The sequence below is a fragment of the Tyto alba genome, unplaced genomic scaffold, assembly GCF_018691265.1.
Source record: "Tyto alba isolate M040663 unplaced genomic scaffold, T.alba_DEE_v4.0 Super-Scaffold_2, whole genome shotgun sequence".
Taxonomy (NCBI): domain Eukaryota; kingdom Metazoa; phylum Chordata; class Aves; order Strigiformes; family Tytonidae; genus Tyto; species Tyto alba.
Window position 1 is genome coordinate 80,067,454 of NW_024881282.1, and position 19,898 is coordinate 80,087,351.

The 19,898-nt window shown below is 36.1% G+C and overlaps 1 protein-coding gene across 10 annotated transcripts in view; it reads right to left on the reverse strand.

Annotated features, from left to right (window-relative positions):
- Nucleotides 1-1,771: 1,771 nt before the first annotated feature.
- PCLO (piccolo presynaptic cytomatrix protein) overlaps nucleotides 1,772-19,898 on the reverse strand; it is a 392,417-nt gene continuing 374,290 nt past the window's right edge. For all 10 annotated transcript variants that reach the window (XM_042791970.1, XM_042791966.1, XM_042791964.1 and 7 more), the window contains 3 exons: nucleotides 9,715-9,849; nucleotides 8,956-9,101; nucleotides 1,772-4,176 (listed from right to left, as the gene is read on the reverse strand). In XM_042791970.1, the coding sequence (XP_042647904.1) occupies nucleotides 4,036-4,176; nucleotides 8,956-9,101; nucleotides 9,715-9,849 (422 nt within the window). In that variant the 3' untranslated portion in view covers nucleotides 1,772-4,035. The remainder of the gene's footprint in view (nucleotides 4,177-8,955; nucleotides 9,102-9,714; nucleotides 9,850-19,898) is intronic.

Below are 19,898 nucleotides of genomic sequence, written 5' to 3' on the forward strand. Positions count from 1 at the left end.
ATGTAGGTGAATACTTACACTAAAATTCCTCTCTGTTTAATTACCTTTATAAGTTACACTCACACAAATGCAAATTTTCTCTGTTATTCACATAGGTATGTACATATCTAGATATATACTCAAATAATGAAATCTGGGACATTCAACATTCTAGCAATGAAAATAAGGTACTTAAAAATAGTGTCAGTTATGATTCAAATAATAATTTAAAAAAATACTATTAATATCTTTATGATATCTCCATGAAACTAAATCCTAATTAAATAATCTCTATTGGGCACACACTAGCTTGCAATATAATAGATGTCTTCTTTTTCTTCATCATCATCCTCAAAGTAAGAAACAATATCAGCTGGTTACCAGCTACCATATCCCACAGCCTAACCATGCGAACACCTAGCATCCAGAAAAATGACTCCAGTATTTCCTAGGTCTTGATTTAAAGCCAGTTTAAGTCAACAGATTACTTGTTATTGACTTCAGATGGTTCAGATTGGATTTTTGTTTCTTCCACACAGGATCCATATAATGTAAAAACATGGGTCATAATAAAGAAGCAGCACTCACTGCCCCTGGATACTATCCCTTTAAAGTGTAATGATAAAGAACTAGCTCAACATTCATCATAGAAACTCTCATGTCTAGTTTTAACCTGGAAAAAAAAAAGTGTCTGCTTGCTGCTCATTGTATGCATAATAATAATAATGATAATGTTAGAAATCCCTGTCATTTGTAAACACACACACTGTGCTTTTGCTCATTTTTCAGCTTGTTTCCACTACACAAGGCCTTGAACAAAGAAGCAGCTTCGAACTGTGTTGACTCAGCAGATTTATGAATAAAAAATGTTTAAATACCTCTGCTATTACCTCTCTGCAACATGTGTCTTGAAAGCATTCATAGAAATATGTGAACTCATTAATAATCAATCAGTCAGAAATGATAAAAGCTGTTGCCACATCCAAGCACTTTTGGCCAGATAAAAGAAACAAAAAATAATGAGAAAAAAGTGAAAAAAATATACCGAGATATATACAAAAAAGTAAAAAAATACTAATAGTCCTTGTTTGATTATTTTTTAAAAAACATTGTCACAAGACTTCATTCATAAAAGAAGAAAAAAAATGAAAAAAATGCATTCAAACATGACTTTGTGTTGCATAGAGTGATTCCAGTACAACCTAGAAATTTGGTCAAAAAAGGAACTTGGCACACTTTGAAAGCATCCTCTGACCTCCGAATGGTGCTGCCTCAGAAAAGAGGGAGTGCGTGGGCCCAGGTCTGTCACTAACCCATCCTGGGTGACACCAAAGGAGCCCTGTCCTTGCTGCAGCTGGCCAAGACAGTGCCACATTCCTGACAAACTCTACTCTTTGCATTTTACGATAGGAGTCCAAAACTGCCATTTCAACATGCAGAAACATTTTGTGTGTTGTTCAGAGAATCAAAGATGCTTGATTTAAACCAGTTGTTGACAGCTGATTACCCCACAAAGGTAGCTGTTCCATACAGCTGCAGCTATACTACCCAACACAAATATTTCATAAAAATATTGACCACATTTGTACGTGTGTGAGAAAAAAACATGCCTGTCCGCTTTCTCAATTAAGAGTGATGATTACAGGCTTCCCAGTAAGGCAGCCAGACAGTGCTTGTTCCTGCTGGAAATCTCCATAGCAACTTCCAGCGTGACTTGCTGTCTTTATAATAAATCTTAGCAAGAACAAAATTACCAGCAGTTTGCACAAAATTGCACACCTCATGGCTTATACTTCACACAGTAATTGAAACTGGACTTTTTTTTTTTTTTTTTTTTTGTCATTTTTTTCAAAGAAATAACACATTATAGCCATCAGGAATGCAAAATAACCCACCAAAAGAGTAACACATACATCAAATATATCCACATAGGACTTTTTGGTTTGATTGGGGATTTTTTCTTTGAAGTATTTATCTTCTTATAAAAACATACACAACATCAAAACATATAGGATGTTTACAATAACTCCAGAGGACTGGCTTTAAAATATATGAGAGGAAGGGTATACATATACTGGTGAAAGCATAAAATTCAATATTAAAGCACACATCTTACTTCCACTGTCAGTGATATGTTTTTAAGATAGCTGATAAGATTTTGGTAAAATTGCTCTGCTTACTCATTAAGCAGGCTACGAACAGGTTATCAATAACTTAACAGGAGTTTTCTTGGTGTGTAGCATTAATTCTTCTGTGTTTTTCTTCTCATATTCCTTTTCCATGCTGTTATTTTATGTAGACAAAGATAAATCAAAAACTGTATGTGGGAAGTGTCACCAAATTAAATGGTGTAGCTTTTTCAAGGTTAGTCCAGATTCTGAATAAACTGAGCCTTATTTTTCCTTTTCTTTAGTGTATATATTATTTTCCAGAAGAATATTTTCAGTTGGTCTTGCACAACCTGTGGAAGTGTACTACATATATTCAGAAAATATAAGAAGATGTACATTAAATAATATGTGAAAAGTCCTTATTAGGAAGGAAAAATAAATGTCTGAAGGGCAGAATTTTGGTCATTTTCTTTCTAAATATTCAAAGGTCATGAGGTAATATTTCCAGGGAAACTACTTTTTAATGAAGTGGTGAAATATTAGGTGACTTCTGAGTAACATGGGAGTTAGTTCCATATTGATTCTTGGTTTTTAAAGAAACCGCTATACTTTTATGAATGGGAGAAAAGACTGTCCCTTCTTCAAAAATGGTACAAGGGAAAATACAACAACCAGCCTAAGCTATCTTCCCAAGATTCTTCACAAGTGAACTAACTGCTCAGCTTCAAGCCCCTGGAAGTGGGACTTCAAGCATGGAAGTGCTGACACAGTTTTAAATGCTGCAAATTACCTTCCTATTTACTTCTTTCCTAACTGAGAAGCTATGCTGTTGAGTGGATTATATTCAGACATTCACTTGAGATAGCAAGAGGATATTCTTAATTCTCTTTAATACAACAGCCCTGCTATACCTTCACTTTAGATTTCAAGTGTGTCACTGGTGTTGATACAGAGCCCTGCACCAAGCCGGTTGCTGTTAACATGGTAGGTATACTGCTCCAAAGTGCCCACAAAACATAGTTTCAGAATAAGACTTGTTGCTGAAAAACGAAAGGTCTAATTAACGTAATTGTGTCAGTCCCAGTGCTTAAGTCTCTTCAATTCCAAACTTTTTCAAAACTGCTGATTCAAAGTGTAGGGTGAAGTAGTGTCACTGACATCGAAACAGCAATTTTTCTTCCTGATGTAGTGCAGATTACATCCTGCCCTTTCTCTTTAAAACCACATCCCAAATTATAGACCATAAATATAGTTTTATCCATTACATTCTAGGACAGTGGTTTATATTCATTGTTAACACACAGAAGCAAATGAAACAATTAGATCTGATTCTCCACAGCATAGTTTTTGAAGGAAAAAGAAAGAAGGAAAAAAGTAATGTAAAATAACATTACCACTCTTGCAAACGTCTTGAAGTTTGTGTCAAGTGGCATAATCTCACTACAGCAAATTATCAGAGATCCTAAGGTGCAGAGGAACAAGTTTTGCACTTCTGATAAGTGAGATTTGGAAAGTCAGTAACCCTAGGTACTTTTGCATAAAATGATCTCCTTCTGGTTGCACAGAAAACCAGACTGCTCTTTCCATCACACTACCTCCAGCTGCAGCCGAACTCTGCATTAACACCTGCCTTCCAGCCTTCATTATTTCCTTCACAGTTACTCTCTTCACAAAGAGTTCAACAACACGGAGCCCTCATATCAGTCTTCATTTCAAACAGCCTCACTTTAACTTCTGGGCCCACGTTTTCTTTTACTTTGCTGTCTTTTGCAGCAAAACAAGTGTACTAGCCCTCATTTAAGTGTGCTATGTAGCCCAGAGACTGCTCTTTTCTACTTTGTATTCTGAAAGACTAGCTAAACACAATGATATCAAACTATAGTCTTGGAGTGATGCTGTTTATAGCAGACTCTGCAGGTTTTGTGCCCTAAGCAGACAGCTCTGCTCAGTGTGTTTGTGTGGAGCTGACCAACAGTTTGTGCCAGTTTACTATTCTTTTCCTTAGATCCACTTTGTCAAGCCAGATATAAGCTTCCCCAATCAGTGTCTTTTTCATAAACTTCCCTCCATTGGAGACAAGCAGAATCTGGGAAAATACATAAATAAAAAAATAATAAAACATAATTATAATTGTGCATGTAATTATCATTGTGCATATTAACATATACTGCATTTGCTGGCAAACATGAAAGATTCAGAAGTGTTGAGCTGTTTTGGTACCCACAGAGGAGGAAAAAACCACTAACCATAACCCTTTATATAGAGTCATCTTTCCAACAGAAAGGAAGCCCTGTGAAAACTAAACCTTCCCTCTTTTATTTTATCACGGGATGTATCAACTAGATGACAGTCTTGAACTTCAGTTAGCAATTTGTTCACCTGCTGGTTACCAAAGACAAACACAAGGTCAAATTTTAAGTTACAGAGTGAAGCTTTATGCAGGCAGAATCCCAGCCCTTCTTAAGTGCATGGGAGTCAGAGGGTACCCTGCACATAGGTGGTAAGTCAGGGCATACTAGTGTGTGAAAAAGTACAGAGTTCTGGTTTCTGACCCGAGCAAGCAGTAGTCTAACCTAAAATATAGTGGTGGTCTGAAATCTCACTCCTGCTATGACTCTGCTGAGAGCCACAGTATTGCGCCTGGTCTTACAGCTCTTGTTTGCCCCAGCCATGGAGAGTGGAAGAGCAAGGAACAGCCCGGCACTTATATGAGCTATGCAGGCTGTGTGTTTGACACTCTCCCTCATATATCATACAGGCAAATGTTTTCCAGCTAAGCGGGTTCATGCCATGCAAGCAATAGACTTTTCTGAAGGTCTTGATTCATTCTATGGATCTATAGGTTCATTCTATGTCTTTCTGGGAAAAATACATATACTTCAGGGAAGAGTTATAGTTACACATTCAGATAAATTGTATCATTTCTTAATTATTGAGTAACTGAATTAACAAGGTCAATGCTTCTTTTCTTATTATTATTTTTATATAATCAACTTCCTAAGTTTTTCAAAAAGAAAAAAAAAAAACCTCATGAAAAATTGCATTTCCATTATAGGATTAGCAGCAAGTTTGTAGTAGTCACAGAGCAGACCTCCAGCAATGAGCAAGGGAGGTAACTGATAACAACAGAAAGCTGTCACCCTCTGTGTGAACCAGCAGGAGAAAAAAATAGGGCATTTTGTTGCTTGGTTTCAAAGATTTGGTTAACAGAAGAATGGCAGAACTCAAGATGATTCTGGAAGAGACCATACAGCTAGAAGAGTCCATACAGCAGTAGACGTGTAACAGAACTGTAGAAAAACGAGAGTTTCACTAATCAGGAACTTCAACATTTTTGAAAATTTTCCATTCTGATTTGGGAAACAAAGCGGAAAATGCAAACTTTACATTACAATAGAAATATTTATTTTAAAAAAAAAAAAAAAAAAAGGGAAGAAATTTTCCATAAAGTTCCTGGATGAGCTTCCCAGTTCACTGGCCAATTTGGATATCAGTTGGCAAGTAAGGTATGTACCCAGACAGCTTAGACACCTACATGCCCATCAGTCAACAAGTTTGAGGAGAGAAAACCAAATGACTCTTAGGCACTGAGCTGTTAGGGAACCCCAGTCCACACATCAGAAAGCCCATCCTTGGGGAAAATAATCAGCCTGACTCCAATGATGGTGACTTTCTAGGTCACTTGTTTCAGTGTTTCCTGAAGAAACAGACAGCCCAGAAGCTGGCAAGACAACCAGAACATCTGTGAAAAACATTCTTCTGGATTTTTATGATTACCCTCACAGAGGATATTCTGTATGTCTAATTACAGCAAGCCAATTAGCCAGAGGCCAGCTAGGGAACAAGGTGAAGGACCCAGGAGTTTATTACTTTCCAGGGGGGTCCCAGGAGGGTTGCCAAGGAACAGGGAATCAGGAAAGTGAGCAAGCAAGCTACCGGGGGCTGAGGCAAGTGCTTCTCTGAAACCTGTCAAAATGTTTTCTGCAGAATGTTTGCATTCTGACACATCAACAGTTTTGGGACAGAAAAAATTTCTAACAAATTCTTCATCACTTCTGTCGTTGATCCTTCTCTCCATACCTCCCAGCTGGATCGCTAGTATCTGTCTTCTCTAGCTTGTCTTTCTCTCAGCTTTGTTTCTTCCACACTCCAGGCTTTACATTCCAGACCTTTTTATCCTGAATCAGCTAGTCTCAGTTTCTAATCTTCAGGTTTGGTTTTTTTTTTTCCTTATCCTAAATGCTCTTGAGCAGAAAATTCTAGCTTTTCTTTTCTTCTCTCTCTCTTTTTTTTTTTTTTTCTTTTCCTTTTTATTTTTTTTTCTTTTCCTCAATAGCCCATGGTCCCATTTTTATAGCTCATGTTCACAGATATTTCTGTTCATTTTTAGAGTGCAGGACCTTGTCCTAATCTGCCTCCAGTTGCTTCTCATGTCTCTTTACATGCACCTTCTGTGATTAACATGTTTGCTCTCATCTTACTCCCTCTCTCTGATTTTACTTCCTCCCTTAATCTCCCAATTCCATTTCTGGTCTGTACATTCTGGTTTTGTTTCAATTCCCTCTCTCCCAAATCTCTTTTGACAATGTCCATCTCCTTGCCCTTAAATGTTCATCACTCAAATTCAGCATTCAAATTGGCCAGCTTCATGCTTTGTCATAGGAACAATTGATAAATATGAAGAGCATATAAAAACAGATGTACTGAGTCAGATTGAAGATCTCTCCAGGCAAATATTCTGCTTCCAAAAGTGTATAGGATGGTGTATAAGGACAGAATATAAGAACAGGGAAATCATGTAGTGACACTTTCCCGAAATACCTACTATGATCTGTGGACCATTGACTTCCTGATTTACAAGTGGTATGTTTGTATTTAACAGACTGCAAGGTATTTTGCCTATGAATTTGTCCAGTCATTTTCTCCAGTTACTTTTTCCATTAAAATATTTAGCATCCACAATATATTATGGCAATAAATTTTATAGTTCATACTCCAAGTTGTGTGAAGACGAAACACCTTTTTTTTGTTTTAAACTTGTTCCTTGATACTTTTACAGGATTTGTTCTCTTAGGTCTGGTGTGCAGCACCAGTACACATGACAGAGTTTCTGAGGAAATGTTGCCAAGGCTCAGGCTGACTGTTCCCATGGCTACCTCCCTCACTATCTCCCTTCTTAAGAACTTGATGTCTTATTTTTTCATAGGGCGCTGTGGGTTCTTTATTGGTCTACTATCCCCTTATGGTTTCCTCTTCCCACCACCACTGGAAGCAAAGTTTTTACACAAATTTCAGCTCTTAAACTTTGGCACAACTTCATTGTCCATTCTGGATTTTCCCATATAATATAACATCTGAAATAGTCTTTTACTGATTCTACTGAATCAATAAGGATGTTAGGACACTTTAACACAGGCAAAACAGAATCTATTTTTGTTGGCCTTGTTTTTTAAACAACATCAGTTTTGGCTTTAATTTTGATGATACAACCAATAAGCCTAACATAGGCACTTAGAAAATCCAGTCTGACTTTAACCATCAAAATATAACTGGCTTGTTTACATCAGTATTCCAGATTTAAAGGAACATTAAGTGGATGCTGGTATGCCCAACAATTCCTCCCACTTACTTTTGAGATTAGCATGAAGATACCCCAGGAATTGTCAATACCTCTCCACTAACTAGGGTAAAACTGAATTATATTAGGCTTATATTAGTTGTCTACTCATGTGAAAGTAAATGAAGATAGGTGAAGTGAATCCTACCCATCTGAAAAAGAAAATCTGACCAAATTGTCAACTTTCTCTAAGCACTAAAACACAGGAGAGGGACTACTTCTGAAAATACCGTCATCTCCTTTAGAAAAGTACACAGTGCTGGGGCCAGAGTGTTAACAGTAAGAAATGTTTATCAGAAGATATGAAGGACACACTGTCCTTGAAGCAGGGAAGTTGGTTAAAGTTATGAAAAGCAGGACGCTGAACAGGGATGTGCTTACCGCAAAAATGCTGAAGTATTGCAAAGTATGCAAAACATTGTTATCCAAGCAGAATGTATGTTATGCTTGTGTTTATCGCGTGAACAGTAGTAATAAGCCAATGAGCTTGCTTGACAAGGCGCGTGCTTGCATTAGGACATTATAAAAAGAGAACATTTCACGGAATAAACCGAAGCTTATTTACTCATCATATTGATGTGTCTTGCTTCCCCGTCTTCGGCCGCGGCAACACAGAGCATATTTGACTTAACATAATCAGTAATTCTGTGATATCTGAGATTATGATTGTTGTGTCTAATTCTAGGCACCAAAACATTTAAAGAAGTTGAGGAACTGGAGGAAATGATAAAATGATTAGGCATTTAGGCAACAAGACTTTTTAAAGAAATTTAGTTTACTTAGTTTGGAAAAATAGAGAGGAGAGATATGATAACAACTTTTCAGTGTGAAAACTTCTTTTATAAAAAGAAAGTAGATCATTTTTCCTCTGTGCTTTTTGAGGATACTTACAGATAAGTGAATTTAATTTAAAAATAAAGCATATTTAAGTTAGATATTGTACTAAACTTTCTAAACACATAGAAAAGTATTTTGGGGAAGCATGCATTACTTCCTTCTCTAGGGAGTTCAGATCAAGCCTAAAACTTTCAGGCCCAGTTTATAAATACCCCTCCTCAGTGTGGGGTGATGGATTAAACCATCTTTTAAAGTCTTCTCCAGTCCAATATTTCCATTATTATTTAATTATGTTATTTCCTTTGTAATTTTCTCTTTCAGCAAACAATTAGGGTAGAAGATTGATCTCAAATGCCTGTAGCACAGCATGGACAACATCCAAAATTAGGTTTTAATAAAATGCAGAATTACCTGAAGAGAATGCCCAGCAGGACTCAAGCTAAATCTAAACGTTTCATTGAACGAAGGCTCTCGGTCATGCCTGCATACCCTGGTTTTCTTCTTAATTACTCTCTTTTGTGTAGAGATATTGACAACGTACAGCTTCACATACAGGTCTGGGGAAGAACAGTTCAATGAGTTAAATACAAAAGTTTAAAAATAATTGTTGTTGCTAATGATTTCAACAGAGAGGCAGTGCTGTGAAGAAATAGAGTATTGTACTTTATAGAGCCACATTCTGTTCTCATTCACATGCTGTAGAAATGGAACTACCCATTAAATCCAAGGCAATTACTTTGTGTTTATAACACTGTCATTAAAGGAACAAATACCTTGATGTCTTTATGTATGTATGAAAATATTATTAACAGGAGTTTTTAAGTTTTAAAAAGCTTCTTCACCAAAATACATTTTTTCACTAGATATAATTTTTCTTAAATAACCAAGGGAGTTATAATGTTTGTTAAAGTTAAAAAAGGATTTTTACCAATCAAATGTAAATTAAAAAGAGGATTAACTTCTGAGACTTAATTTGCTTCTACAAAATGTTTTTACTTTCATTAAAGTTGCTCATAAGAGAAAAAAAGCACTTCAGAAAGAATCCTATAGCATATGTCATTCTGGATAAGAAGGAATTTTCTTTCCCATTTTAGTGGTGATGTTAAATGACTTCAGATACATCCTACTTAATGTTCTCAAAGTACCATGAAGCTGGTTTCTGTGTGATACCTGGTAGATGATCTGGAGATTTAAATTTGTATGTGATATTTCTGCACTGAAGGATTTCTACTATCAGCTGTTCTCCATCTGTCTTCATTTCCTTCTTTAATGCAATCTTGATTTCACCCATAACCTGTGTTTTACCTGGAAAAGCAAAAAAAAGAAACCCTCATTACTGTTAAATGAAACTGAATGTATCTTTCTAACTTGGAAAGAAGTAGAATTTTCTGGGCTTTTTTTTAGTTTCTTTTCTTTCTTTTTTTTTTTTTTTTTTTTTTTTTTTTTTTTTTTTCAGGACAGCTTATAAATTTAGTCTGCAGTAGAAGGATAATGTATTGCTTGGATGAACAAATGGTAGATACATGCAGTACACTTGTATAACTAGATTATATTCTTCAGAATGTATTTACTTCAAAAGAGGTTTTTTCCCAAGAATACAAATTTCTCTAGGATTCATTACAAGTCATGTAATGGTCACTACAATTCGGTTTTCAGAAACCTTTACTACAAGATTCTAAGTTATGTCATTTTAAAAAAAGGAAAGAAAAAGAAAAGGAGAACATCCAATAGAGTGTTAAAAGGTAAGATTTTGAAAGGCAATGAAGTAAGACTTAATCACTATGACCTTTAAAAGTAGAGGTGATTTTCCTTCTTATGTGGGCAGAAGTACAGGCCCGTTATTCCTACATTGAACGAACTGCTCTCTAAATCAGTCCAGAGTCAGAGAGAAGGCACAGAATGAAATGTAAGCAAAGCTGTTTTGCCTTTCCCCTGCCTGTCCTCGCACAAGGCTTTACTGACGCCAGGCAGAGTAGGGCAGGGCTACATCTTCTAAATGAGTGGTGTAAGCTGAGCCCATTGCCTCAGCTCAATGCTGTCTGTAATAACATCATGTCATAACAGGGGTTGTGCTTCTCTAACTATTGTCTTGTTACTGTAAAAGACTATTTCACCTTCCTGTTCTCTTCAGACATTAGCTAAAAAGAAGCCAAACCATTAAGCCTCTGAAGTCTTTATTGCTTAATTTCTGGTGCCAGCAGGCTGGAGTTTTCATGCATTACCAGGAAATGCTAGAATCTGGTGCCAAGATGTTGTAAGGAGCAAAACAATTCTGCAGAAAGTAAACAATTATGAAACATCTGGAGAAGCTTCTCTCTTAAGGAGTAGGAACCTACCAAATAGCATTTAGAGATTACTTACTTGTATCACAAATGTATAACCAAATTTGAATAAGCCCCACTAAAAATATCAGCTGTTGTTTTATATGTCTGTGAGCAACCATATATTTTATTGTTTGTCTTACTTAAAATATTTTTGGGAATCATGAAAAAAAAATAATAGCAAATAATCACAGATACAATCTGGACTCCCAACCCTCCCCACAAACTGAAGCTGAAATTTGACTTAGTTACAGTCAGTAACAAATTTACAATTAGGCTTCATCTGGGTCAGCATTTCACCCATTGTTTGTAAGGTGAGAGAGGACCTGTTAGGAGGCAAGTGATCCTCTCACCATTTTTAATCATCAAAAACCACTTCCTATAAGTTTGAACATGCAATAATAGCATCTTCTTTTCTGCTATGTGTTTGTGCAAAGAGAATGAAGCCCTTGTCTTGTGATGGCAGCAGCAAAGATCATCAGTAGTTGGGATAAAAGAAGGAAAGGCCAACAATATCCATGTTGTTATTCATTAATCTGTTATAATGCCCTTTTACTGGAAAGTGTTGAATGCCCATTCAGTCTAGCTTGGCTAAACTGGATTTTGAATGACTGGAAACAGATAAAAGAAAAAAAATATAATGATTCCTCTGCTCTGTGGATAAACTACCAAAATCACTGACATGCCTGAAAGGTGTTGCGTAAATCTGGCTTTTTGATCAATATTTGTTCTTTCACTGACCCCAATGCTTGATGTTGAAACAAGTCCAGCATGGACAGTCATAGCAGAAATCTAATGTCAGTTTCAGGCAAACTTTGTTTAACGGTAGCCTTTTCTGGAAAATATACTTATCTTATTTACTTTATTCCTTCTCTATCCTTTAAGGTTTATTTGCAACAGTTGCTAGGACCTCCTGTTTCATGATTGCCTTAGCACCTTCTTTTTCATTTAGATGTGCATTCAACCTAAAACTACAATAGGTAGGCTGGATTTTACCTGCTATGCTGTGATCTAGAAAAAGGTACAAATGCTTCCAGTAAATTAGAATGTGTTTGAAAATTCCAGCACCATTTCTCAGCATCTGAAAATTTTCCATGGACTATTCTGTATGACCAGATAGTCTTTACAACAAGCAATGCTGCTTCATTATTCATGTCTCACAGAGAAAAAAATGATCTCCAACTGCGAGTACGTGAAGCATGGTAGCTCTCTTGTGCTTCTATACTAGTTTTCATTTCTCCTACAGCATGCAGTGAAAAAGCCTTAACATCAGCCTTATGAACCATTGCACTGAAACAAATCACTTCAAAACTAGAAGAATTTTGAAGACTCAGAAGAGATTGCCAGTCCTTCTATTGTTAGGGTTTTTTTCACTTCTTTCTCATATATGTTCATTACATTTTCCATTTGACAGTTGTATAAGAATAGAGCAAATGTACATTGTTTTGTGGAGTTGATTCTTTAAATGGAAATAGAGAAACACTGATGAGAGGAAGTGTTATTAATGAACTGCCTATGAGCTGTTGACAGAGTTCACAGTGGGCTGAGATGGACATGAATGTCCTTTGACTGATAGGACAGAAATAAAGTTGCTCAGTGTCATGGAATTGAATGACCCCAAGCATTGCATTGGTAGGAACGGCTCAAAATACAGTGTCCAGTCACAACATTTTGCATTCTTACATAAATTTAGAAAGCATCAATCATAAGTGATATGTGAATGGAACTGATTGTGGGTATTTTTGTACATTGGATAATGATAAGCAAATGCTACAATGCAACTCTGAAAAAAAAGTAAATACAGTGAAAGAGAGATTGCATATCTTTCTAGGAAAGTACTAACAAGGTTTTCTAAGACATCTGAAAATAATTTGTAACTTCAATATTAATTTTTGCCTCAATAAAGATGAATTCCAGGTGAAACAGGTGCAAACCAGAATTACCAGAATGGCAAAGAACCATATAGTAAAGCACTAAAAACATTACTTCCTAATTTCGCCTAGGAAACAAGGACTGGAAAAAGATGAAATTTCATTCTACAAACATATGATAGAATAAATATTGAAAAGAATAAGAAATAATTAAGCTAAACTTGTTTGATATTTTACCTGTTGCATATATATCAAATGCAGATTTACTGATGTATTACTGCAAGAGGACCACAGTTATGCACAGCAGCACTGTGTTCACTTTAGGACCATGTTAAGAGTAGCTAATCTATTCTTAAAAATATATAACTAGAATTAAATACATTGGTGTTTTTTATATGACAGTACACCTCTTTTTAGGGGACTAGATTTATTAAAAATACATTAGCAATCAAATGTTGATGGTTAATTAACTATGTTGTTGCAAGGTATTTGAGAGGTCAAGGGGTTTAAATCTGCAATGGTGATGGCAACATAAACTGTTACTCTTGTAGAACTGTCACACTGCACTGTGAAAGTTTAATTAGTTCTGCTATTAGTCTTCAATGACTGCTGCAGTAAATCACAGGATGTGTCATCTGCACTGTTGTTGTCAACTTCCAGGTACTGATAACTATGGATCGTGGTCCCATTCCTTTCTGATCAGATGCCTGCTGTCAAACAAAATTACCCAAGACAGTAGTAAATAGTTGTCTCCCATTGGTCTGTGTCACCAAGGCTAATTCAGTAATGCATTTAAATTAGCAGGTAAATCTTATTGGACAGTGTCAGGGATTTCACTCAGTTCAATTGTCTAAATGTAAATTCCTGAGCTGATTTACACCTTTATCTTAGAATAATTTAAATTGCTTTCTGAGATTGACTATGTCTATTCACATAGATGAATCAAGTATGAGTATGTTAAGCTTGTATATGATATACCTAAATACTCCTACTCAAAGAGCACCATATTAAAGTAATTTTCTGAATGGATGCCAAGTGGCCAGAAGACAGACTTAAGAAAATACATGAATTGGAATTTTGTCCCATGGTTGTGTATAAGTTATTATGGGCTCCTTCTGTTCCAGAAGAGTGACTGGGGGTATTAGAACAGTGGAATTAGAAATAAAATAGGAAGAGGGGAGGGGGCGAAATAAACATTGACAATAATTTCCCAACACTTTTATTTCCAAATGAAGTTTATAACAGAATTATTGTTTCCAGAATCGGTAGTACATGTTCTTCTGGAGCTTCAAGAGTGATACACCTTATGGTCAAGGATTTGAGATCACAGAAAGGTCTGTCTGAGCAGCTTCCAGTGAGCCTGGCCTACTGAGTGAAGGAATGTTAATTTTGGGTTGTGGTGGTGATCTTTTTTTTTTTTTTTTTTTAATTCCTTACAATCCAAATAATCCTCTTACTACTCAGTCAAAGAACTCAGATGCTGGAAAAAAATAAGCAGGAGAAAACAAACAAAAAACCCCAACTACCAAAAAAACCCCAAAACCCCCAGCTTTACTTTCCTACACTTTGTGGCTATGGATTGTATCCATCACATAGTCCTACATGATGGATAAGGACTAGCATGCCTAGGGGAAGGAACATAGACCCATAATTTGTTTTAACAGGATTTATCCTCCTTTTTTACCTCTTGTGTGTGCCCAGAGATATGGCTGCATTTTAAGAAGCATATACACTCTTTCAGGATTTATTTCTACACTTTCTGATTATGAATACTCATGTTACTTCCACTTTTCTGAAAGCACCCATTCCAGAGAGAAATCCCAGTTCTTCAAATGTTGCTGCAGAACAATAGCTTGCTCTACTGCTGCAGACAAGCCCCCTTTAAAGAAGACCAGGCACATCCACACTGCTTTGCCATTAGCCCTATGTCTTCAGACCCCCATCTTGTTGCCTTTTGGCAAGAACACAAAATTCATTATTTTTGTGATATTTTGTGGAAAAAAAGACTGAGAAAAATAGAGTTGTCTTATTGTAGCATGTTGATGTTGGTATATATATGATGCTGCCCTGGGGGATGGCAAGGGAGAACATTGGAGCATTTGGTGGTGCAGGGCCAGGTGTGCTAGTGCTGACAGTCACTATAGAGCACAGGGAAACAATCATGTCCTCCACACTGTTGGAAGATGAGCAGACTGTCTCCAGAACCTAGGTTTTGTCTCAGAAAGAGCAAATCAGTCTGTGATAAAAGAATTCCCAGAAGAAAACTAAAATCATTCAGTATGGAAATTAAAGAATCCAGATCAGGGAGTCAACCTAGGAGAGAAATTATGTGACAGTGCAAATGCCAGTTATGAGACTAAATAATGCAACTCTGTAAATGTTCTCTTGAGGAAAGTTTGGGCATAAGAAATCTCCACAGATTATTGCATTAGTGGCTTCTGCTATTTGGTACTTGAATTTTGTGTTGAGTGTTTCCCTTGAGCAAACTGAAGTGGATGAAATCTATCTCCCAACTTGTCTTAAAAACATTTCTGAGTATATAACATGAAGAATTGCTTCTTCTGAATCTGTTACATCTATTATTCTGAAAGAGTAAGTAATAAGCCTCAGAATTTCCATAATCTTTCAGTCTAAAATGAAGAGATGAGTAATGATTAGCAGTGTCATCATAAGCATATGATCAGAAATAAAGAGGTTTTTTGTTAGAACTAATTTAATTTCCTCAGGTCTTTATCTGTTGTGATACCCTGCGAGATTAAATTAATGAACCTCTGAAAGCTCTGTCCAGTGTTCATTGATAGAATACAGGCATTTCTTTGACATATTTTACTACTGTTCATCTCATAGCTATCTAATGACCTGGACTTGGTGCAGATGTAGTTATCTCTAACATCATGTAATGAGTCATCATGTCTTCCAGAACTAAGCAACTCAAATGATCCTGTGTAGCTGTATTTCTTAAATAAAGAAAATCTTGGATTCAGCTATATTAGGGTATGTCTGTAACATTTAGAAAGTTAAAATATGTAGTATCATGTCATAAAATCTAACTAATCCAAGGTGGATTTTTGAGAAGATTCAAAAAAGGAAAATTTGCAGCTTTAAAATATGGGACATGATTAAAAAGAACCCAAAACATGGGTTCTGTCCTGAGATCCCCATCCCTTAGTAGTGATCTTAGACTTCATCTCTATGCCTAATTTCAGAGGCGGAGATAATAACATCAACTTTTCTGATGAAGAATTGTTTGGATTTAGTATCCAGGATTGGGTATGCTATAAAGAGGCAGACTTTGATCATGTAAACATAAACAGGACTTTGGTGTGTGATCCCTAATCCCATAAGAAAACACAAAGAATTAGAAAAGCTAATGAGGACCTATGTCACTCTTATGTATCCCTCCACCACAATCCATTAAACTTGTAGAGACATAATTTTCTGTTTAATGGAGTGCTGTTTTTGCAAGAAATACGTTTCTACTAGATTCTGTTAAGACTATTTTGAGAACCAGAATCTTCCAGCAGACAGCTATGCTTCAGGAAAACAAGATAACATGATCTTATTGTAATAAATAATTCATAATTACTGCAAATACTAGCCATTTATTATTTACATTTCAGTATTAAACAATTGCAACTGAAGGTAAAGCTAAAGGTTATTCAATATCATTTTAAAATTAAATATAACAAGAACTCAAATTACCAACCAAAAATTCCAATCTTTTTTCAAACTAACTTTTTTTTTTTTTTTTTTTTTTAATTTTTAACATCACACCAATTACTTGTAGTACCAGCTGTTTGTATTCATAATGCCTTTCATCCTCTTGCTGGAATATGAGGTACTGGCAAAGCTATTTTAAAATAATGATGGATGAGCTTTATAAATAATGCCTCCCAATGTCTAGAGGCTTCAACTTTTTTCTGTTCTTTTGAGGTTTTTCACTACCTTCCTTTTGTCTTTCTTATTTCTCCCACATATTTCTTTCTCCCTGAAAACTGCCACAATTTTCTCTGTAGGCTGGTTTTATCTTTGTGTTCCCTACTGTAAGAAAAATCAGACATTTAATACAGTCTTAACCACTACCTCCTCCTGTCTCACAGTGCTTTAAATAGATGTCGGCTTTACAGCCATAGGACTGCCTCAATAAATATGCTCTCTAGCTCCACAGATGAGGTTGAACACATGCAGGTTCTGAAATTTGTTGTTTCTCTTGCAACTGGATCCACCATCTGCCCTGAATGGTGCTATAACTGGTAATGGGGCAAACAACAGCTCGCAATAAGGCTGCCTTTTTTTTGCCGTCCTATGAAGAGGAGTTTCATCTGCTGAGGGTCCTCGGTATGTGTTCAAAGTCTTCTCTCATCTGCCTACGTGAAGGCTAGGTGTTATACATGAAGGGCTTAGATGTTATTACAGTTTATTCCCTCCTGCACCTGATGTAGGTAGGGACACTGTGTACAGGCAGTCGTGCTCCTCTGAAACAGTAAACACCATCGGTTCAACTCCTGACAAATGGGTTCTCTCTGGGATACGGGGATGCTCTGCGATGGGAGCAGCCATGAACTGAGGGAACTGCTCTCTCTTTTTCCTTCCCTCTCCTTACCCTGAAGATGTGAACTGCTGTGAGCAGACTGTATATTATGAGATGAGCAAAAAAGATTAAGGCCTTTCATTAATATTTCCCTGTCTCCTCTGATGTGATGTGCATGCAATCATGTAATGAGGGAGAGGAGCAGAATTACGGAACTTTGCTCACAGCAAGCACAATTTACAATTTTGTGGGCAGTGAGAGTGGCTGGCTTTAAGGCTCAGGCATATGATCAAGCTGACAGTTTTATGTTATGAATCTTACAGCTAGCAGCCTCACTACCCACAAAATTTTGAATATACTAGTGCAGAAATTGAGCCTGTATGCCCCAAATTCTTAGTAGGATTAAGAAAAGAATATTTGAAGAAGAATACTTCTCAGCCTTTATTTTCAGAAGAAATAACTGTCGTGCAAAGTAAGTTTTGAAAACAGAGAAAATATTTTGCCTGTTGAGATTTTGAGGTATAAAATATTTCCCAGAAAGAATATAAACTCTGTTCCATTTATTGGTCACTCTCTGTGTGTGTATCTTTCAGATATTTGATTCATTTCCTTTAAAAGATAAAAAAAAAAAAAGAGGACAAAAAATAATGCTGACTCTGGACTGATGCCACGTGTAAAAACGCTTAGCCTGAAGTAAAGGGATTTGTGTGAAAATAACACTGATACTTCACACATATTTAAAGATGAAAAAAAAATCATAGACATCTACCATTCTAATTTCAACTGGCTTTATTTTTGTCAGGTGGCATTCTAAAATGTTGTTGGAAAAGGTTAATGAAGAAGTATTAAGAGATTAATGAGGTAATAAAATTAGAGGAGATGATTTAGAGGATAAAATTTCACTAGTGTCAGAAGCTGCTCCTGTTAGTGACTTAAAGGGTAGTACAGGGGATCAGAGATTTCTCCAGAAAGATTTTTTCAGTATTTTACTGAGACCGGTCCCTGTGCCATAGGGGCATTTGGAATAAATGGAGGAAACCTATGAGAACTGTAAATGTTAACGTTCAGCTAGTTTAGGTGATAAAAGATGACTACAGAGATTGCTTTTAATGCTGAAGATGAACACAGAATACCTGCATTTGACAGATGGCAGATAGAAGGAGAATAAAAATGGGATGAGGGAAGTCAAGAGAATTACAGAACTAAATCATAGTACATCCTACTGGAGATCTCTCATTTATATTTATTTATACTTCTGCGGAAGGGAAACCTTATGTTCTAAAATGATTATTCTATCAATATCCTTTCAGTGAGTCACTCAAATACCAGAATTCCCCAAAATTTATCTTTGGTTCAGAATAATAAACTAATGACAGGGTTAATCACAAGGAACTTTAAGTGTCTAACTCAAACTCCCTAGACTCTGTAGTCAACAGGGATAGCACCTCCTTAAACCTATATCCTAAGATGGATAAATGCCTTCATGGGGTGCCTGCCTTTTTTTCAGTGACAGTTGCGAAGCAAGGTGATGGATTTGCTTTGGAAACCTGATTTTTAAAAAGTGAAATTAGGCTAGAAGTATCAAAATGCAAATCTAGCGCTCTATCATTTACCATAGCTTCAATGAGAGAAATCTAAAAAGACAGTTGAAATTATTCTTGGTATTTTAACTGAACCTCAGACAGGTGCAGCCTGGATCTGAATGGGGGAACTATGCAGTCTTATGTGTCAGAAGTCCAAACTCTCTTCAACCACCTTTGCTCCCTTTCATCCTCACCATATATCACTATCTGAGCCTAAATATACACTCGCAGTCTTTTCACAATTTTAGCATCTTACATAAGGAGACATATCAGATGCTGAAGATTCAGCTGCATAAAAGATGGCTTTCCACAGCACGTCTGAAATTTTGATGATGAAAGGCACACTTTGCCCTGGATTTTGGATGGACAAAAGTTCATACAGGGAAAAGAAGAAAATTAGTTAATGTCATACATAGAGTAACCTGAACCATGATTATTTTATGTCTATTCTATTGCAGCTTTACCAAGGAGAAAATGTGTTACTAAAGGGAGAAGAAACTTCCAAATTGCCATTAAAGGTCTGTATTTGACATAATTACAGTTCAGTATTTTGCAAAATATTACAATAATCTTTGTGTAATATAGCATAAATGTTCTGTTAAAGTAGGACAAGTGAGTCTACAAGCTCTTTTTCCATGTCAGTATGAGAACACAAAATGGGTTTTACCTATACAAAACCAGGGTGGATTTTGTTAAATTTTGCTTCTCATTTAAATGATGACAGATTTTAAGCTACTTTCCCTCTACCATGGCAAATACATTTTAAAATCTTCTTTTAGTTTTGATATACATGTTTTTGAGAGTTTGACAATATAGTTTGAAATGACTAAATACCTTCTGAGCCAACCTTCACTTTCTGTGCCAAAATAATAAAAAAGTTTACACTTTCTCAGTCTGGATATATATATGAAGATGTGAATACCCCAACAGATTTATTTATTCTGTTTGTCTGCTTGATGTCATGAAATTAGACATTCTGGTTTGAACCACTGGAAATGCCAGGAAATGGATTAAAGTCCATTTGGCTTATATTACACAATGATGAAAG